The sequence below is a fragment of the Mchenga conophoros genome, linkage group LG19 (assembly GCF_057382185.1).
Source record: "Mchenga conophoros isolate Kocher_MC1m ecotype Shallow Benthic linkage group LG19, M_conophoros_male_GT1.1, whole genome shotgun sequence".
NCBI lineage: Eukaryota > Metazoa > Chordata > Actinopteri > Cichliformes > Cichlidae > Mchenga > Mchenga conophoros.
Window position 1 is genome coordinate 29984306 of NC_140544.1, and position 17021 is coordinate 30001326.

The following is a 17021-nucleotide window of genomic DNA, read 5'->3' on the forward strand; positions in this document are numbered from 1 at the left end:
TGTGTTCAGTTTTTAAAAATACGGTTTACTTTTGTTTTTCTTTAAATAGTTTACTAAATACTGCTGGGATGCAACGGTTGTAAAAAAAACAAACAAAAAAAAACTGCATCTCGCCCAGTCACTCTGTCTATGCTTTGTGTACAAGCCATAAATAAAACTGTTATCTTTCATTCTGAGTGTACAGTCAGCAGTTACCACACTTTATTGTGTTACTATTTATTGATGTCAACATTTCTGCTTTAAGAACATGAATTATATTAGACAATAATGAGGGAAATATTGAAATGGCAGCAGATGAATAAATTCTCCAAAGTGGCCGATCTAATAAGTGACACCATCATCATAACAAGGTGACTTTTGATGTGCTGACGCTCACAGATCTCAGGCTCGCTGTCAGGGGAGGATTTCTTGATCCGTTTTGGCTGCGATGTGCCAGCTTGGAGACGAGCCTGAGGCAGACTGCTTAGGTTTCCCTGGCAGTTTTGTGATCTGTTCTTTTTATTTAAAACCTGGACAAAAACAAATACAGTTCAAAATAAAATCCAGTACTCATAACAAGTCATGAGTATATCGAGGGGGAGAGCTTAGGTTTAGTAGTTTGGAGACAAAGTTAGAGAAGAAAGACTGAGATGGTTTGGACATGTGCAGAAAGAAAATTGGATATACTGAAAAAAGGATGTTGAATAGAAGGGAAAAGAAGAACACCACAGAGGATGTTCATGTATAGAGTGAAGGAGGACATGCAGAGGGTTGGTGTGATAGAGGATGCTAGAGATGCTAGAGATAGGGTGAAATGGAGACAGATAATCTGCTGTGGTGACCCCTAAAGGGAGCAGCTGAAAAAAGAAAACGACTTAAACTTCGTTATACCTTAGTTATACCTGACTACTACCATGTTGAACCCCCCTTTTTTGCCAACAGAACTGCCTTAAGTCTTCATTGCATGGATTTAACAAGGTGCTAGGAGCATATTTGGTCCATGTTAACATGATAGCATCACACAGAACATGGTGCATTATCCTGCTGCAAATAGCCATCAGAAAATGCGGGTACACTGTAGTCATAAAGGGATGGACACAGTTAGCAACAATATTCAGACAGGCTGTGGCATTTTAATGATAGTTGGTACAAAGAGGCCCAAAGTGTGCCAAGATTTTTTTTCCTTTTGTTGATGCAAAATCCTGACCCTACCAAGTGAATGTAACAATATAAATTGACTGATTTTGCATGTTTTCTTTTTTTTAGATAAATTATTGTCAAATTTCGGTGACTGTGCAATTTGTAGCCTCAGTTTCCTGTTCTTAGCAGACACGAGTGGCACAGGATGTGGTTTTCTTTAGCCCATCTGCCTCAAGGCTTATCGTTTTCAGAGGCTCTTCTGCATACCTTGGTGGTAACAAGCAGATTTTCGAGTCACTGTTACCTTCCTGTCAGCTTGAGGCAGTCTGGCTTGTTCCTTGAGCTTTAGCATCAACAACTGCCGCTCAGGTTTTATCACTATTCTCTGTAAACCTTAAAGATTGCATATCCCAGCAGACCAGCAGTTTCTAAAATACTCAAACCACCCACGTTCCCAAATCTGATGCTCAGTTTGAACATCTACAGGTTTTCCTGCCCATGAGCTGCTGCCATCATGACTGGCTGATCATATATTTGCATTAATGAGCAGCTGAGCAGTGTAGCTGACAAAGTGTTCGGTGAGCGATCATGTTAGTGTCTTACCTCTGGACTGTTGTTTCTAGTGTGTTTTCAGGAACTGCTCTATCTGGGATCCTTTGGTCCTGTTAGCGTACGAGTTGAAGACTTGCCGGCATGAAAAATTCACCTTCTCACATATTCGGACGTGCTTCTCTAATCTTTCACTCGCAAACTTTCTGTTGCAGACTTTGCAAGGAAAAAGCTGGAGGCTGACTTCTGTGCTCTCCATGAGCACGAGCTCTCCCTGTTGTGGTCCACTCCATTGTGAAGGTCTAGATGGAAGAGTCGAATCCCAGAGCTGATTTCCTCCTGCCCCTCTGTGGTTTCCTGTATAAGGAGTTTTCTGCAGATTCACCTGAGGCACATCACTGTACTTTATTTTTTCTATTTCTCCACCAGTACCACAATCTGTCCCATCTCCTCGTTTTCCTCTGGTATGCTCTTTCACATTGTGCCATCTTGATTTGTTCAGTTCTCCACTCACTTCTTGTTTGCTGGATATGACCTTATAAGTGCCTTTATTTCCTTTCCTGTTAGGCTGAATAGTTTCTGAATCGTCCTGCTGTTCTTCCTTTGTAGTCCTCATTCTGTCCTCAGTCCTCTGATCTTGTTTGAGCCTAACTTGCTTAAAATCATCATACCTTCTGTCCTCCATCACTTTATCTGTGCCTCGTGCTAGCTCTCTAAACTGGAGCTCAGACATTCTGGTATTAGTTTGAGCTTCTCGCACCTGAGCTCGTCCTCTGTTGTGTCCCTCCTCCCTACTCGTTTTCTCATTACCTCCAGCATAGTCAGCGCTGGCCCTCTGGAGCTTTTGTCTTATTTTTAATTCAACTTTCAAGAGCTTTTCCTGCAGCATGAGCTGTTTTGCATGGATTGCTTTGGTCATCTGCAGCTCTTCACTGGGCAGTCTGTCTGACAGTGAGGCTACGGTGGTCTCTGTGATGTCATGTGAATGATGCTCCTGGGGTAACAAAGGGGCTACTGGTTGAGTAGAAACTGTGATGTTTTCAAAATCATCCAAATCGAGTGAAACCTGAGGCCTGCTAGGTCTTCTATGGCTCACAGGCTTGTTTGGAAATGGATGATTTACTGCATCTGCTTTCCTATTAGGCACGCCACATCTTTCCCCTGCAAAGTTGTGGTGCCCCTGAGGAGTGTCTCTTCTTCTATGTGTGTTCATGACTTCATCTGTTGTTACAGATCATAAGCTGTTGTTCCACAGATTCAAAGATACCTGAATCCACTATATGGGGTCCTTTTATTGTATAATTTCTGTGCAAAAAGCAAGCAGAAAAGGGAAAGGGTAAGGCTTGTACAATATCACTGCCCCAATTCCAAAAAAGTTGATGTATAAAAGCTTATTTAAAAACAGGATGTAGTAATTATCTGAAAATCTCATAAACCCACATTTTAGTCACAACAGATCATAGAAAGCATATGACATGTTTGAACTGAGATAATGTTATCAAATAGCAGTTTTACTGTTTCATAAAAAAATATTTTCGCATTTCTGAAAAAGTTGGGATGAGGCAACAAAAAGTCGGAAAAGTAAGTAAAAAAGAAATTCTTGAAAAACATTTTTTAGTTCATTAGATTTATCTGCAAAAGCTCAGTAACACCACTGGGTATAAAAAGATTTTAGAGAGGCAGGCTTTCTCAGAAGTAGCGGTGGGCAGAGGTTCACCAATCTGGAAAGAAACTGTGTCTGCATTTGAAACCTTTCAATATCATATCATATACAGTACATATTATCATCAAAAGATGCAGAGAATTTGGGGGAAATCTGGGGAAAAAATAGAGGGACCATTACGCTTGTTATCAATTCCAAATTTTAAAAGCTTTCAGCTCTGAGGGCGTGGGGGTACATTTATGCCTATGCAATTGGCAGCTTGCACATTTGAAAAGGCTCCATGCTCAACCCTGAAAGGTACATACAGGCTTTATAGCAATGTATGCTTCTCCATGTGGTTCTTTTGGAAGGAAGGCCTTGCATATTTCCAAAAGATGATGCTAAACCACATACTGCATCTAGTACAGCAGTACTGCATCCACGAGCTGCCAAACTGGTCTGCCTGCAGCTTGGACCTTTCACCAAATGAAATCTTAAACGAGTGAAGAATGGGATGACGGCCAGCCTCTCCCAAAATTTCAGCAGCTCTAAAGAAATGTTTCTGCCATCACCTTTATTAAATGTTTCTTTTAGTCTAGGACTAGGTTTAATCCATGCTTGTAAAACAGGCTATAAATGCAGGGGGGGAAAAACTCAAGTACAAAGGTAATTAACGCACTGCTTTAAAAATATCTGTGTTACAGTTCAGTTTATCAACAGATATTTAGGCTTAATTTGGCGCATGGTGAGATGGTCAAATGCTTCAGAAAGAGACAAGCATGTTTATTTATTTATTTTTATTAAAGTGTTTTTAACGGCACAAGATAGGTTTTGTTAACTTTTTAACAACAAAGACCATAAATGTGCGCTCGACTAATAATTCAAAAAATACCGATATGTTCATGTCTTTGTCTGCAATAACATTTATTAGATAAAAAATAGAATCCAGTTTCAGAAAACTCTCATAAATATAATCTGCTATCTACTTACCAGCATACCGATGTATATTTTCCTTAAAAATCCTGTCCTTCCAGCGTTTACATTTGTTGCCTAGATACAAAGCTTCTCGGTTGTTTTCTGATTGGTCCGGTAAACAAACACCACTTCCTGTAATCCTCTGTTCCAGCCCAGTAGGTGGCGATAATGCAATTAGGAACTCAAAGAAGAAGAGGAAGAAGAAGTGGCGTCTCGTATGTTTTGAATTTGCTGTAATTCGGAACTGGGTCGGTGTTTCACGGCTTCTGGATAAAATTCAGGTAAATTAAATGATAGCGAGTTTTTGCGCAGTAAAGTAGCAGTAATACTAAGCTAGGTGCGCTATGTATTATTTATGTTGGCATAGCTTCAGTCACCTGTGATTACAAATCACCTTTAAGCATTAAAGGACTGCCTTTTTTTTCTTTTTTTTTTAAGATCCGTTATGGCCGATGAAGACCTAATTTCAGTGGATTATGAGATTTTTGGCAGAGTGCAAGGTGTATTTTTTCGGAAATACACGCAGGTGAGTTTGACATTGTCCCTGTATTCCTATGATTACCATTTTCTTACTATTATGACATCTCTTTTGCCCTCCACGATCTCAATAATAATAATAATAATCCCTTTTGCTTTTTTTTTTTCTTCTTTCAGGCAGAAGGGAAGAAACTTGGCCTTGTTGGCTGGGTCCAAAACACACCAGCAGGAACAGTGCAAGGGCAGCTACAAGGCCCACGCAAAAAGGTGAAGGAAATGCAAGAATGGCTGAGATCCACTGGGAGCCCCAAGTCACAAATAACCAAGGCAGAGTTCAAGAATGAGAAAGAAGTTGACAGCCTAGAACATTCATCTTTCAACGTAGTAAAATAACTGTGCCTTTAATATTAACTTATGCAGATGTTTTATTTATTTAGTCTTTTTTGTTTTTACTGGTTGGAATTTAACATTTAAACTGAATGGGAGGAAGAGGTGTACTGCATTCGTTTGATCTCCTAAATGTTCACGGAATATGTAACAACATTAATAAATGGGAACTTCCTTCATTGGGACTCACATTGTCTGATTTTATTGCAATAACAGCAGTGAAGGAATATTCAACTCAGTCAGCTTTAACATGCCTGGTTGTGAAGGACCTATACTCTGCATTTAAAGTGGTTAGCGGAGGTGGCTACATTGTTCAAATTTTTTTTATTTTTTAGAAGCCTTTAACAAAATTATATTTGTTCTCATGGTCATGCAAACAGGCACATGTGTGTGCTTGCCTGTTTTCAAAAGAAAGCTGTAATAATAACACCTTTTCAGGGTTCATCAAAAGCTCTTAAAGACTATTTACGCATAAGGTAACAAACTATTTTGCTAAATTATCAAGGTACTGATACAAGCTCAGTTATTCCAAGGACAAACACCCTGATATTGTTGGGTCTTCTGGTTTAAGATAACAGGTAAACGCCACACATGCCAATAAAGTGGGTAGGTCAGCAAATAATTTGACTTCATGTTGGTATGAAAAACACAGGTGTATCTGATGTGTCTGTGCAGACTTACTGGCACACTTGTACACAAACGGGGCATTTAAAGTTATTAATAAAATGTGTTTTTCCACTGTAACTTGATGTATCGAGACATGTTAGGATGATGTTGCAGGCCTGGCCACTCTTGAGTTTGCTTGAGTTTTATCCATATCGAGGTATACAGTGGGCAAGCTAACTGAGGGAGATGTGACTGAAATTGTTTTGTTGACTTCTTAACTGCAGAAAGGAAAACTGACTGGGTGTATAAGCACATTGAACAGCACACTCCGTACAGGAGGTGGCGGTATGCAGTAAAAGCAGGCTAACTTACGAAAGAAGATGTCTGGTAAACATGGCACATTCAAGTCAACGCGGTGATCGAAATTTTCCAGTAAAGCTCCGAATTCCCAGCTACAAAGACGCAAGTGTAAGCAATCGAAAGGGGTGACTATGACAAACTGTAGACATTAATATTAGCATTGTATATAGCTGAAGTCATTAAGTCATACGCATAGAAGTTTCCGAGTCGACGCGAACGCAGCAGTAAATTCAACCACACCAGAAGGTGGCAGTATTATAATATTAGCCAGTTTTAAGCGGTTTTGGCCTGTGTTTTTGTTTCACGTTGACTGTACACAACAGCTGAGGTATTTGAGGGCATGGTTTTATTATGCTAAATATTTTATCATATTTAATGAAATATGAAAGAGGTTTTACTTCAAAATGTCAAAAAGTCCCCTTTGGAATTAGCTAGCATTAACTACTTAGCAACGGTTAACTAACTTCTTACTTTGCGGTCGCCGGTACAGGTGATAGACCACAGATACAAAGAGAACTGAATTTAATTCCCATTATGATTAAGTGTTTACCCAAAGAGGTTCAGGGGAAGCTTCGCTCCGGTGTCGCTATCCCCTCGCTTCAGCAGTGTGTGGAGGAGCTGATTTTAAACAGCATCGATGCCGGGGCGACCTGTGTGGGAGTCCGAATGGACATGGAGGCATTTAAAATTCAGGTGATCGATAACGGTGCTGGGATGAGCGCCGAGGACATGGCCTGTGTTGGGAATAGATACCACACAAGTAAATGCACTTCTGTGGCGGACCTGGACAACCTCAGGTGGTATGGTTTCAGAGGGGAAGCCTTGGCGAGTTTAGTTTCTTTAGCCACACTTGTTGAAATCTCCTCCCGGACCAGATCATCTGTAAAAACACACGTTAAAATATTCAAGGAGGGGAAGGGCTTGGAGGTCTTTGAAGCAGAGGCTGCTCGACCCTCAGCGGGCACAACTGTCATCATTTGTAACTTCTTCCACAACATGCCTGTCCGAAGGAAGAGGGTTGATGCCGTCCTGGAGGGTGAGAGGATCAGGCACAGAGTGGAAGCTATTTCCCTGATGCACCCCTCTGTTTCCTTCACCCTGAAGAATGACTGCACAGGAGCCATGATGGTGCAGCTCCCAAAAGCAAGAAACGCTTATCACAGGTTTGTTCAGATACATAATCTCGGGCGAGCAGAGAAGCTGGGAGAAATCAGCCACACATACAAACAGTTTGAAGTGATGGGTTACATTGGCAGAGAGGGCCACTACAACAACAGCTTACAGTTCCTGTATGTGAATGAAAGACTGCTGTTGAAAACACGTATTCACAAGCTGCTGAATGTTCTCCTGCGCCGACTGACCAGTTCGAACCAGAAGAATGACAGTCCGGATGGGCAGTCTGTCATCAGAAGTCCAAAGCACAAGCGAAGCCAAGATCTGTATGGAGTGTATATCATCAATATTAAATGCTCTTACTCGGAGTATGACATTTCCCTCGAGCCTGCCAAAACTCTAATAGAGTTCAAAGACTGGGATGGCATTTTGCTCTGTGTTGAAGAAGCAGTGAAAGCTTTCCTGAGGAGGGATAACTTGGTGGCTGTCATTACTCAAGACGACTTGGACTATGCATCTCCAAGAGTGTTTGGAACTGGCAAAACAGAACCAGAAGAGAACGGTGACAAAGGTGGCCAAACAGCTACCACTATTTCTACAATGGACTGTAGCGTTGGCACGAGACTGGCATCTGAATCTGTTCATCGTAATCACACAGGTGACAGTGTTTCTAAAGATGGTGTTTGCCTGGAGGCTAGATCGGATAAAAGTGAACAACCAGGCCAGCAAAAGATAAGTACAAATGAGTTGCAAAATGTACACAGTGAAAAATGTTTAAACAATGCATGTAGCGATGAGCTGATGTCTGATCTGGCTACAGTGGAACCTTTATCTTATAAAATTAATAAAGAAGTGGAGCCCGCATATAGTGAAGCTGGGGAAGGTTCTAATATTTTGCATATTTCAAGAGAGCTACTTTTAAAAGAAGGAGATGACAGCTTCATTCAACAAGCCCAGCCTGCTTTAAACTACACTGAGAGAATAGTACCTGACTGTCAGGATACAAGCTGCCATGCACAGACTTTAGTAAGTAAGAGAAAGATCAGATTGTCTGATCAATATATTCAAGAGCGTCTGCAGAGTTGGGACCTTTTGCAAAACAATAGGCCAGTATTTCAGGAGGAAAGTTTAACAGTAAAATCTGAAGAAAAAGCTTCTGTTGCGAAACGCAAAATCTCACTAGACACAAGCAGATCTTCTCAGAAACAATACAGAGACTCTTCCTCTGTTGTCCCCTCAAAGATTTCCAAGATAATTTCATGCCATAAATTGTCTGGATCTCTTGACAAGTTTCGACGAACGTGTGTTAAATCTGGTGAACTCGAATCACAGTTACCCAAGGCTCATTTGAAGAACGACACTCCTCAGACAGACCGCGTTGTTTTGAATACATCAATTTTCCAGGAAGTTCAACAAGAAGATGAGATGCAGGACAAAGATGAGGCAAAGAACAGCCTCCAAAGCCCGCCAACTCTCTCTATTTTCACTAAGATAAAACCAGAATCAGCACAGAACCAAGGTAAAAAATCTTTGGCAGCTAAACTCCGTCATTTGAAACAACATGGGACAGATGATTCAGAGGTATCATTGGATTTTTCCAGAAGCATCTCAAAGGATACTATCTGTGTCAGTACTGGAATTGACAGTAACCAAGATAGCAATGAGATTCCCTGTGACCCTGAGTTCAATATGAGGCCAGCCTCAGGTTGCATTTTAAACCCTGAACTTGCTATGAATGAAGAGGCTATCACATCGAGTGACTGGCTCCAGCAGTACGACGCATCTGTCGGAAAGACGGTTTATGTGAACAGAGTGACCGGGCTCAGCAAATATGAGGACCCAGCTATGGAGGAAACTCAAGTGCGCTGCACGTCTGATGTCACCAATATAGCAGTTAGTGTCATTTCTGAAATGGGTAAGTTAGCACACAAAATTGCACATATGCACATTAATACAGATAATTTGTTTACTGTTTTAATGCATGCCGTCATGTCCATGTAGGGATGGAATACAGGTGTTACCCATTTCAGGTGGATCTAGTGTTGCCATTCCTGCCTAAATCCAGACCAGAAAGGGTGATTAGATCAGGGCCTGATTGTAGAGGTACCTCACAGATTTATAAGCGTGTAGGCTGTAAGGTCATGACCTCAGATAATGTACAAAATGCAGTTGATAATTTGCAGCCTTTTATTATCTCGTCTTTACAGGTGATGTTGGTGAAAGCTCAAACTCGCTTTTTTCATTGTACTCAAAATGGAATAATCCCGTGTTTGTCCGCCCTCCAATGGTAATGAAAACACATTTTTACTTTGTATTAACTCGATTTAGTAATGACTCAAACTGATTGGCTCATAGCAAAACACAAAGTCAGATTTCACTTCAGTGGTTTTGTTTTTGATACTACATCATCCCTCCACAGGTCGGTGTGGATATTTCCAGTGGACAAGCTGATGGACTGGCCGTAAAGATCCACAACGTCCTTTTTCCATACCGCTTCTCTAAGTCCATGATTCACTCCATGAAGGCAAATTAATCTCTCAGCTGTTACCACTTTTTATTAGCAGTTTTACAAATTTCAGTAAAACGCTGTCATAAAGCTGTGATGCAATTCTCCTATAGGTTATTCATCAGGTGGATAAAAAGTTTCTTGCGTGCCTTATTAGTACTAAGGATGACGAGCCGGTGGAACACACTGAAACTAAAGGTGAAGTTAGAAACATTAAATCTTTGTCATTTATTGTTTTCTTGAGACATGTTTATTTATTTATTTGTACATTTTCAATTACAAAACAGGAAACCTGTTGGTGCTGGTAGATCAACATGCTGCACATGAAAGAGTGCGACTTGAAAATTTAATTGCAGGTAAAAAAAAGAAGAAGAAGTGAACAGTAGTTTAGTTTTGTTATTGAAACACTGATAATGCTGTTAATAGGTGCTTATTGTAATTCTGCAGTCATAGCTGTTTGTGCTGTCACAGATTCATATGCAGATGACCCAGATGTCCCAGGAGAGAGATGCCTGTGTACTTCAACCATTTTGCCACCTCTTGGGATCAGTCTAACAGAAGAGGAGATAAGGCTGCTTAGGTATGGAAATCTATTGGGTGTATTGGGCAACAAGCAAAGAGGGAAAGCCTGCAAAGACAGAATACATATAGTAAATATCTTCCAACACCCCTCATTTCTTCATATTTTGTTAGGAAAATGGGAAATGGGTGCAGTTGTTTATTGAAAATGTTCATGGAAATGGAGTATATGAGGCAAAAACAGAGTTTGTAAAGTTGTGATAATATTTGGTGACCACTTTTATCCTTAAGAATGGCCTGAAGTCTTTTAAGCAAGCTTTTCTTTCTTTAAGTAGTCTTCAGGAAGGATTTTCCAGACTTATTGAAGGACGTTCTTTGGATGTTGGCTGCCTTTTGTTCTGTTCTCTGTCAAGATGGTCCCACACTGCTTCAGTAATGTTGTAGTCCTCTAGGGAGGCCGGTCCATGAATGATAGTGTTCCAGCATATATTTTTTTTCTATCCAGGCATGTTTTTACTGTATTGGCAGTATGTTTGGAGTCATTGTCATTCTGAAAAACAAAGTGCCTAGAGATACAATTTAATAAATGGTCAAGTATACTACTTTATTGTATTTTTTGCACCACATGCTTAAGCTTTGTAGACTAGCAGTAGTACATAGAGTTTGTGTTCAGATGTTATTTAGTTAGTACTCATAGACTGTTCTTGTATTTTCCTACAGGTCCTGTCAGCCACATCTAAGGAGTTTGGGCCTGGAAGTTCATTTTTCACGGGCAGCAGATCTAAAAGTGTTTGTTGGGAAAGTGCCATTGTGTTTTATGGAAAAAGAGAGTAATGAGCTGAGGCGAGGAAGACCATCTGTTATAAAGCCAATTGCTGAGGTAAAACTGTTTACTGTTTCACTGTTTTTGCTAAGTGAGGCTTTTACAAAGCTGTTCTCTGATATGTACCGCTTAATTTTATCTGACAGGAGTATCTTCAAGAGCAGATTGAGGTAAGCTAGTTTTTTTCTGTTTTCCTATGTACTAAAGTTCTGTGATGCACAATGGTATGTACTATTTGCTTTGGAGTAATATATTTGGTTTGGTTTGGTCTTTTTTCATTCCCCAGCTACTCCGCTCAACAGGTAGAGTGAGAGGAACTTTGCCTCTCACTGTTCTGAAAGTGCTCGCCTCACTGGCATGCCACGGTAAAGACAATCAGCTTCTCTCAGGCCTTGAATATATTTTTTCTGTGATTCTGAGCCTGAAATCTTTATGCTTGTTATTTTTATACATGCTTGCATTGAACAGGTGCCATCAAATTCAACGACACCCTAAGTAGAGATGAATGCCACAGCTTGGTGGCATCCTTGTCTGCCTGCCAGCTGCCCTTCCAGTGTGCTCATGGCCGTCCATCTATTGTTCCCCTCGTAGACGTCCTTCATTTGGACAAAGACCACACGGTACCAGAACACATTGCACATTTGAACTCTGGACTAAAAGTCAGATTCAAGGAAATGTCCAGTGCAATATTGTGATGATGACTAAGTATTGTTGTCCTTGCAGGAAGTCCAGAAACCCAATCTCCGAAAGTTGAGAAGAATGTATAAAGCATGGAAGCTATATGGGAATGCTTAAGGGTGTGTATTTTGTTTTTAAATGTGTTGTTTTGTTTCTAAGAAGAAAAAAAAAAAGATTCATAACTTATTAAATGGTTCAGATATTCCTGTTTCTTTGCCCAAATTCTATGGCTCAAGCTTTTTTCTTGTAATCTAAAGCAACAGAAAGTCATAGTAAGATATATACAGCACTGTGAAAGCCTGTTTGCCCTCTTACACACTACTTAGTTTTTTGCATATTTATCACACTTAATGTTTCAGATCATCAAACTAATTTTAATATTAGACAAAGATAATCCAACTAAATATAAAATGCTGTTTTCAATTAATTACTTTATATGTTGAGGGGGGGAAGCTATCCAAACCTCTCTGGCCACATATAAAAAGGACTGTAAGTATAACGTATGTAACATGATTTGAGTAACAGTAAGTTTTGTTAGCTGTAGTAGTTTGGATTTTATCGTGTGGCGCTCATAATGTTATAAATGTCAGTGCTATGAAAATCCTTCACATCTTTGCTTCCACATGCGCATCATGTTCAGTTTAACAACTTTATTCTGGGAGTTTTCAGTTCCCACAAACATTTTTTGCCTATTATGTTACTTCACAAAAAAATTGCTGATAGCTCATTGAGATATGATTTATTTAAAATAATAGATATTACTATAAGAAATTCTTATAATTAATTCTTTTTGGCAGACTCAACAAGGTGCTGGAAACATTCAAGATTGTTGACCATAGTGATATGATAGCATTACACAGGTCATTTGAGTATGGGGACACGAGTGTCATGTTCAAGAAACCAGTTTGATATGATTTAAGCTTTGTGACATGGTGCATTAACGTGCTTGAATCAGCCACCAGGAGATGGTGCACTGTGGTCATAAAGGGATGATCATAATCAGTAACCGTACTCTGGTAGGCTGTGCCATTTAAATAATTCCCAGTTGGAGCAAAGGGGTACAAAGTGAATTAATAATAATTGGAGAGCTATGTTTAATTGTCTTAAAATGTATAGCAGCTTTTGGGTGTCTTTGCAGGCCTCCGCGCCTTGCAGCAGCACATTCTTGCAGACATGTTCTAGAGTTGGGCGGCAGAGAGACTTGAAGCGAGAGCGCTGTCGGGTACAGTAGGCGCACAGCATCGACGCAGCGCTGCTCCTTTGTTGTGATTGGAGTATTGAGCAGCTGTGTTGCAGACCCCTTCTTCCCCCACAGTTCCGGGTCATGCCACGTGACTTGCCCGCCCCCACATGTCCCTCCCAAGTAAACAATTCAGCATCATTTCATTATGTCTGTGAACAATCCCTGATTCTTATCATCGGGGGGAAAAAAAGCCTGAGCTCGACAACAGATGCCTGTCACACAGCTAAAACCTCCCAGCATAGTCCGCATTTTATCAATGTGAAATGGCGAATGGAGATGAGATGGGTTTTTGGATTCGGATAAATTATGGAGCTAAATATAAATGCGAGCTGCAGTGTGTATTTTAAAATGGTCGAGCAAAACATGTCCACTTGACCTTGGAATCAAATGAGGTTTTATTGAAGAGGAGCCGTTTCCACCACGGCTCTATTTAACCTTTGACTAAATTGATACAGCACGGCGTTAAGTTTTTATCGCCCAGGAAATGGTTACATAGGCATATTTATAAATAGACTCGCGTTTTTCATCCCATATTGCATTAATAAGAGGCCGATAGCCATTTTTGTGAATGGGAGAGAGAGAGGGAGGGGAGGGGGGGTCTGGTCATCTTGCGGTGCCTAACTGGCGTAAATAAAAACAAACCAAAAGGGATAAAGTGTCAGATATCGCTCATGGAGTGCATATAATGGTGGATAAATGTCAACAGGATGGCCTTTTACTCCAAAATATGCCTATGTGGCTGTCAGTCTGACCCCCCTCCGCGGATGGTACAGTCTTGGTTCATTCATAAAATTCTAGCAGAGCATAAAAGGAGGGGCTTGCATTCTAGTCGTCCAGTTACCAGGTAGACTATACCTGGAGAAAAGACCCGAGCTGCTCTTCCCCAGCGGAAGGCCACAGTCATATTTGTCATTAATCAGGACTCGTGTGTGTGCGTGTGTGTGATTTTGCTTTTCTTTCTTTTTTTTTCTTTTCTTTTTTTTTCTCCTCGTGATGTATCAAAACAACCTGACGCCTGACATGGATTCAGTCTCCCCCACCTGCCGGGCAGAGTCTCCTGTCGGGACACTCTGCCAGAAGACGCCAGAGGAGGCGAGCTCTCCAGCGTCCTCCACAGAGAGCAATGCAAAGGTATGAATGGCTTTGTTGATCATTTATTTAACACGCTACCCAGGAGGCACCCCGTTTAAAACAGATTAAAGATCACCATTCTCTCTCTCTCTCTCTCTCTCTTCTTTTTTTAAAGTGAGCCACAGACTGGATGCTCAAATGCTTTCATCTCTGTGGTGGGGGGGGAGGGGGAACTGATTGATAAGATTTAAATTAACTGGATGCGGTTAATTTTAAAGCATCATATTTATATATACATATATGCCTATAAGACGTGAGACATCGGAAATCTGTGCATGTGGAAATGTGACAAAATAGCCCTGTAGGTCGGTTGTTATGATTCCGACGTCCTGGGACCAAAATGCAAGCGTGTCGATGCAGCGGTTCATTGAGAAAAATAAATCCATTCAGGAGACTCCACAGCATCTCTGCGTCAGTGTTGACGTCAGAAACAATGATAAAGTCAAATATTGATCTGGGAGAAGGCTATTTCTGGTCGGGTATATTTCAAGAAGAGACACCACATGCAGGGTGTCCTCTGTTTTAGACTATAAACAAATGATTAAGAGGCTTTTATTGATTTTCAGCATCACAATCAGAGCCACGTGAAACCTCTGGTATAAATGAATAAATGTAACTGTAGTCCTCATTGTCAGTACTATCTCTGCTTTTTCAGGAGGTCTGCCAAGACATGAGCACTGAAGACACTCCATTTGTTCCAACGGTTACAGCAATTTCCTCTACCCCAGATTTCCAGTGGATGGTCCAGCCTACGATTATTACATCTGTCTCCCCGTCTCTGGGTAGCAAGCAAGCCAATGAACCGCGAAGCTCTCACCAGGCAACACCCAAAGCGGGCGGGAGTAAGGGAAAAAATGCTGCCAGAAAGGGGAAAACAGAGCAGGTAGGTTAGCTCCGATGAAGTCTACCTGCTATTGGACAGAACAGTCAATAGTGTCAATTTGCATATGCCAATCTGAATTCCTTGTGTGCAGCCGAGCTATTGTGCATGCTCCTCTGGTGCCGTGTGCGGGCTGTGTGCCTTCCTTAGGCAGTCAATTTATATTCAGGTCACAGCAAGTCTGCAACAATAGTCTATTTTTAGACGCATTGCAGTGAAACATGCTTTTGCCACTCTTCAGAGGGCGAACTGGGAGCAGGTGTTGTGGATTAGGGGAAGAAATGGCTGGATTCTTCGTGGTAATGACTGAATTATTTCCCTTACATCCCAGCTGTCTCCTGAGGAGGAGGAGAAGAAGAGGATAAGAAGGGAGAGGAATAAAATGGCTGCAGCAAAGTGTCGCAACAGAAGGAGGGAGCTCACAGATACACTGCAAGCTGTAAGTAAACAGTGATTAATTTGCTCAGCTGTCATTTACACCTACTGCGGTGTGTTTTGCTTTTTGTTTGTTTGTTTGATTTTCCACATGGATGATTTTTTGGTGTCGATCTGTTTAAAGGAGACAGACAAGCTGGAGGAGGAAAAGGCTGCCCTGGAGACCGAAATAGCCAACCTAATCAAAGAGAAAGAACGGCTCGAATTTATTCTTGCTACACATAAGCCGGTGTGCCAGGTGTCAGAAGAGCTTGAATCCATTTTCCAAGAGTCCACAGGGTCTCCAGGCCTACCGCCCAGTCCAGACGAGGACAGGCTTCCAGAGGATGGCACGCAAGAAGCTCCATCACTCCAAGACATGGACGACCCCAGCGATCCGTCCACAGCCATCTCTGGGAACTCGAATATTTTGCTGTGTGCAAGTGCTGAAATCAACATCTGTGATCTCGAGCCCTCCCTGGACCTTAAGGAGGGGCTACTGGACAATATTTTACCCACGCTGGAGGAGAAGACTCCCATGGAGACAGCTCGATCCGTGCCAGACATAGATCTGAGTAGCTCTCTCGGGGTCTCGGACTGGGAGACTCTGTATAAGTCGGTTTCCAGCGACCTGGAGCCTCTCAGCACTCCCGTGGTCACCTCCACCCCTACCTGCAGCAGCTACCTGTCTGTGTTCACATTTGCGTGCCCTGAGCTGGACTCTCTCACAGAGGGACTAGACAGCCACAAAGGTGGAGGAAGCAAGGGCGATTCTGTCGACATCCTCAACTCTCCGACTCTCCTAGCCTTATAAAATGCAAAGAGGCGCTGATCTGTTTGATCTCTTTCTGGTCTCTCTGTTTGCAGGTTCCCGACGTTGAAATGATATGAACAACGTATGCTGTAATGCTTCAAGGAACACATTCATGAAAAGTCTTGTACATGACTAAGCAAACATATAAACTCTCTTCAGATACATAGTCAACAGAGTGATGTAGCTAAAAGCATGGCTTTTAATTTAACCGGAAGGACTGAAGTAAGTTTTGATTTTAAACGCATGCTGAAAAATTCCAAATAATTTTCAAAGCTCATATCTGATCTGTTACTAGATCTAAGCTGTAACGTGGAATTTAATGTAACAGTATGGTTTTGTGTTTTTTGGTGTCAGTAGTGTACTGATTGATGTAAATGTCTTTACATATCCATCTAAGTACCTGCGTACCTCATCAAGTGTGGTTTGACCTCATTGTTAAAATGTTGAAAGTTTTCCATGAAAACATTCAGTGCTATATACTATTATATATATATATAGATATATATATCTTATCAAGATGTAACTTATGATTTATTTTTTTACCTTTCAGACTTTGACTTATTTGTTTAAATTTAAAAACAAACAAACAAGTAAAATGGGCATATATTGCTTAACTATGCTGCTGAATAACTACAATAAATCTGCGTTCACAGTGGTGCTCGGTGCTGATCACTTTGTGGACTTTGAATTATGAGGGGGTTTTTCCTCCAAAGAAACTTAAAGTAAAATTCCTTTAAAATATTTCAAATACAAATATTTTTATTTTATTTGTAGTACCCTTTAGA

The 17021-nt window shown here is 41.0% G+C and overlaps 3 protein-coding genes and 1 pseudogene across 6 annotated transcripts; 3 read left to right on the forward strand and 1 right to left on the reverse strand.

The window, feature by feature from the left end:
* Positions 1–119: 119 nt before the first annotated feature.
* On the reverse strand, positions 120–6784 carry LOC146552594 (uncharacterized; annotated as a pseudogene). The gene is made up of 3 exons (XR_014890049.1): positions 6666–6784; positions 1723–2973; positions 120–509 (listed from the first exon to the last, which is right to left on the reverse strand). The product of XR_014890049.1 is annotated as an uncharacterized LOC146552594 (transcript).
* On the forward strand, positions 4431–5328 carry acyp1 (acylphosphatase 1, erythrocyte (common) type). Its single transcript, XM_085258137.1, has 3 exons — positions 4431–4566; positions 4724–4811; positions 4940–5328. Exons 2-3 carry the CDS (start codon positions 4731–4733, stop codon positions 5153–5155), a joined length of 297 nt encoding a protein of 98 aa, XP_085114263.1. The 5' UTR covers positions 4431–4566; positions 4724–4730; the 3' UTR covers positions 5156–5328.
* mlh3 (mutL homolog 3 (E. coli)) lies at positions 6153–13564 on the forward strand. Of its 2 annotated transcripts, XM_085258113.1 has the most exons (12): positions 6154–9143; positions 9230–9331; positions 9436–9515; positions 9648–9752; positions 9848–9932; positions 10022–10090; positions 10206–10314; positions 10974–11133; positions 11223–11246; positions 11363–11441; positions 11545–11696; positions 11800–13564. In XM_085258113.1, the coding sequence occupies exons 1-12, from the start codon at positions 6650–6652 to the stop codon at positions 11869–11871; spliced, it is 3531 nt and encodes a 1176-aa protein (XP_085114239.1). In that variant the 5' UTR covers positions 6154–6649; the 3' UTR covers positions 11872–13564. The 2 variants fall into 2 exon arrangements, with proteins under 2 accessions (XP_085114240.1, XP_085114239.1); XM_085258114.1 differs by lacking the exon at positions 9230–9331 and having other exon boundaries at positions 6153–9143.
* fosaa (Fos proto-oncogene, AP-1 transcription factor subunit a) lies at positions 11799–16892 on the forward strand. Of its 2 annotated transcripts, XM_085258128.1 has the most exons (5): positions 11799–11873; positions 14028–14128; positions 14784–15011; positions 15340–15447; positions 15568–16892. In XM_085258128.1, exons 1-5 carry the CDS (start codon positions 11858–11860, stop codon positions 16234–16236), a joined length of 1122 nt encoding a protein of 373 aa, XP_085114254.1. In that variant the 5' UTR covers positions 11799–11857; the 3' UTR covers positions 16237–16892. The 2 variants fall into 2 exon arrangements, with proteins under 2 accessions (XP_085114254.1, XP_085114253.1); XM_085258127.1 differs by lacking the exon at positions 11799–11873 and having other exon boundaries at positions 13607–14128.
* Positions 16893–17021: the final 129 nt, after the last annotated feature.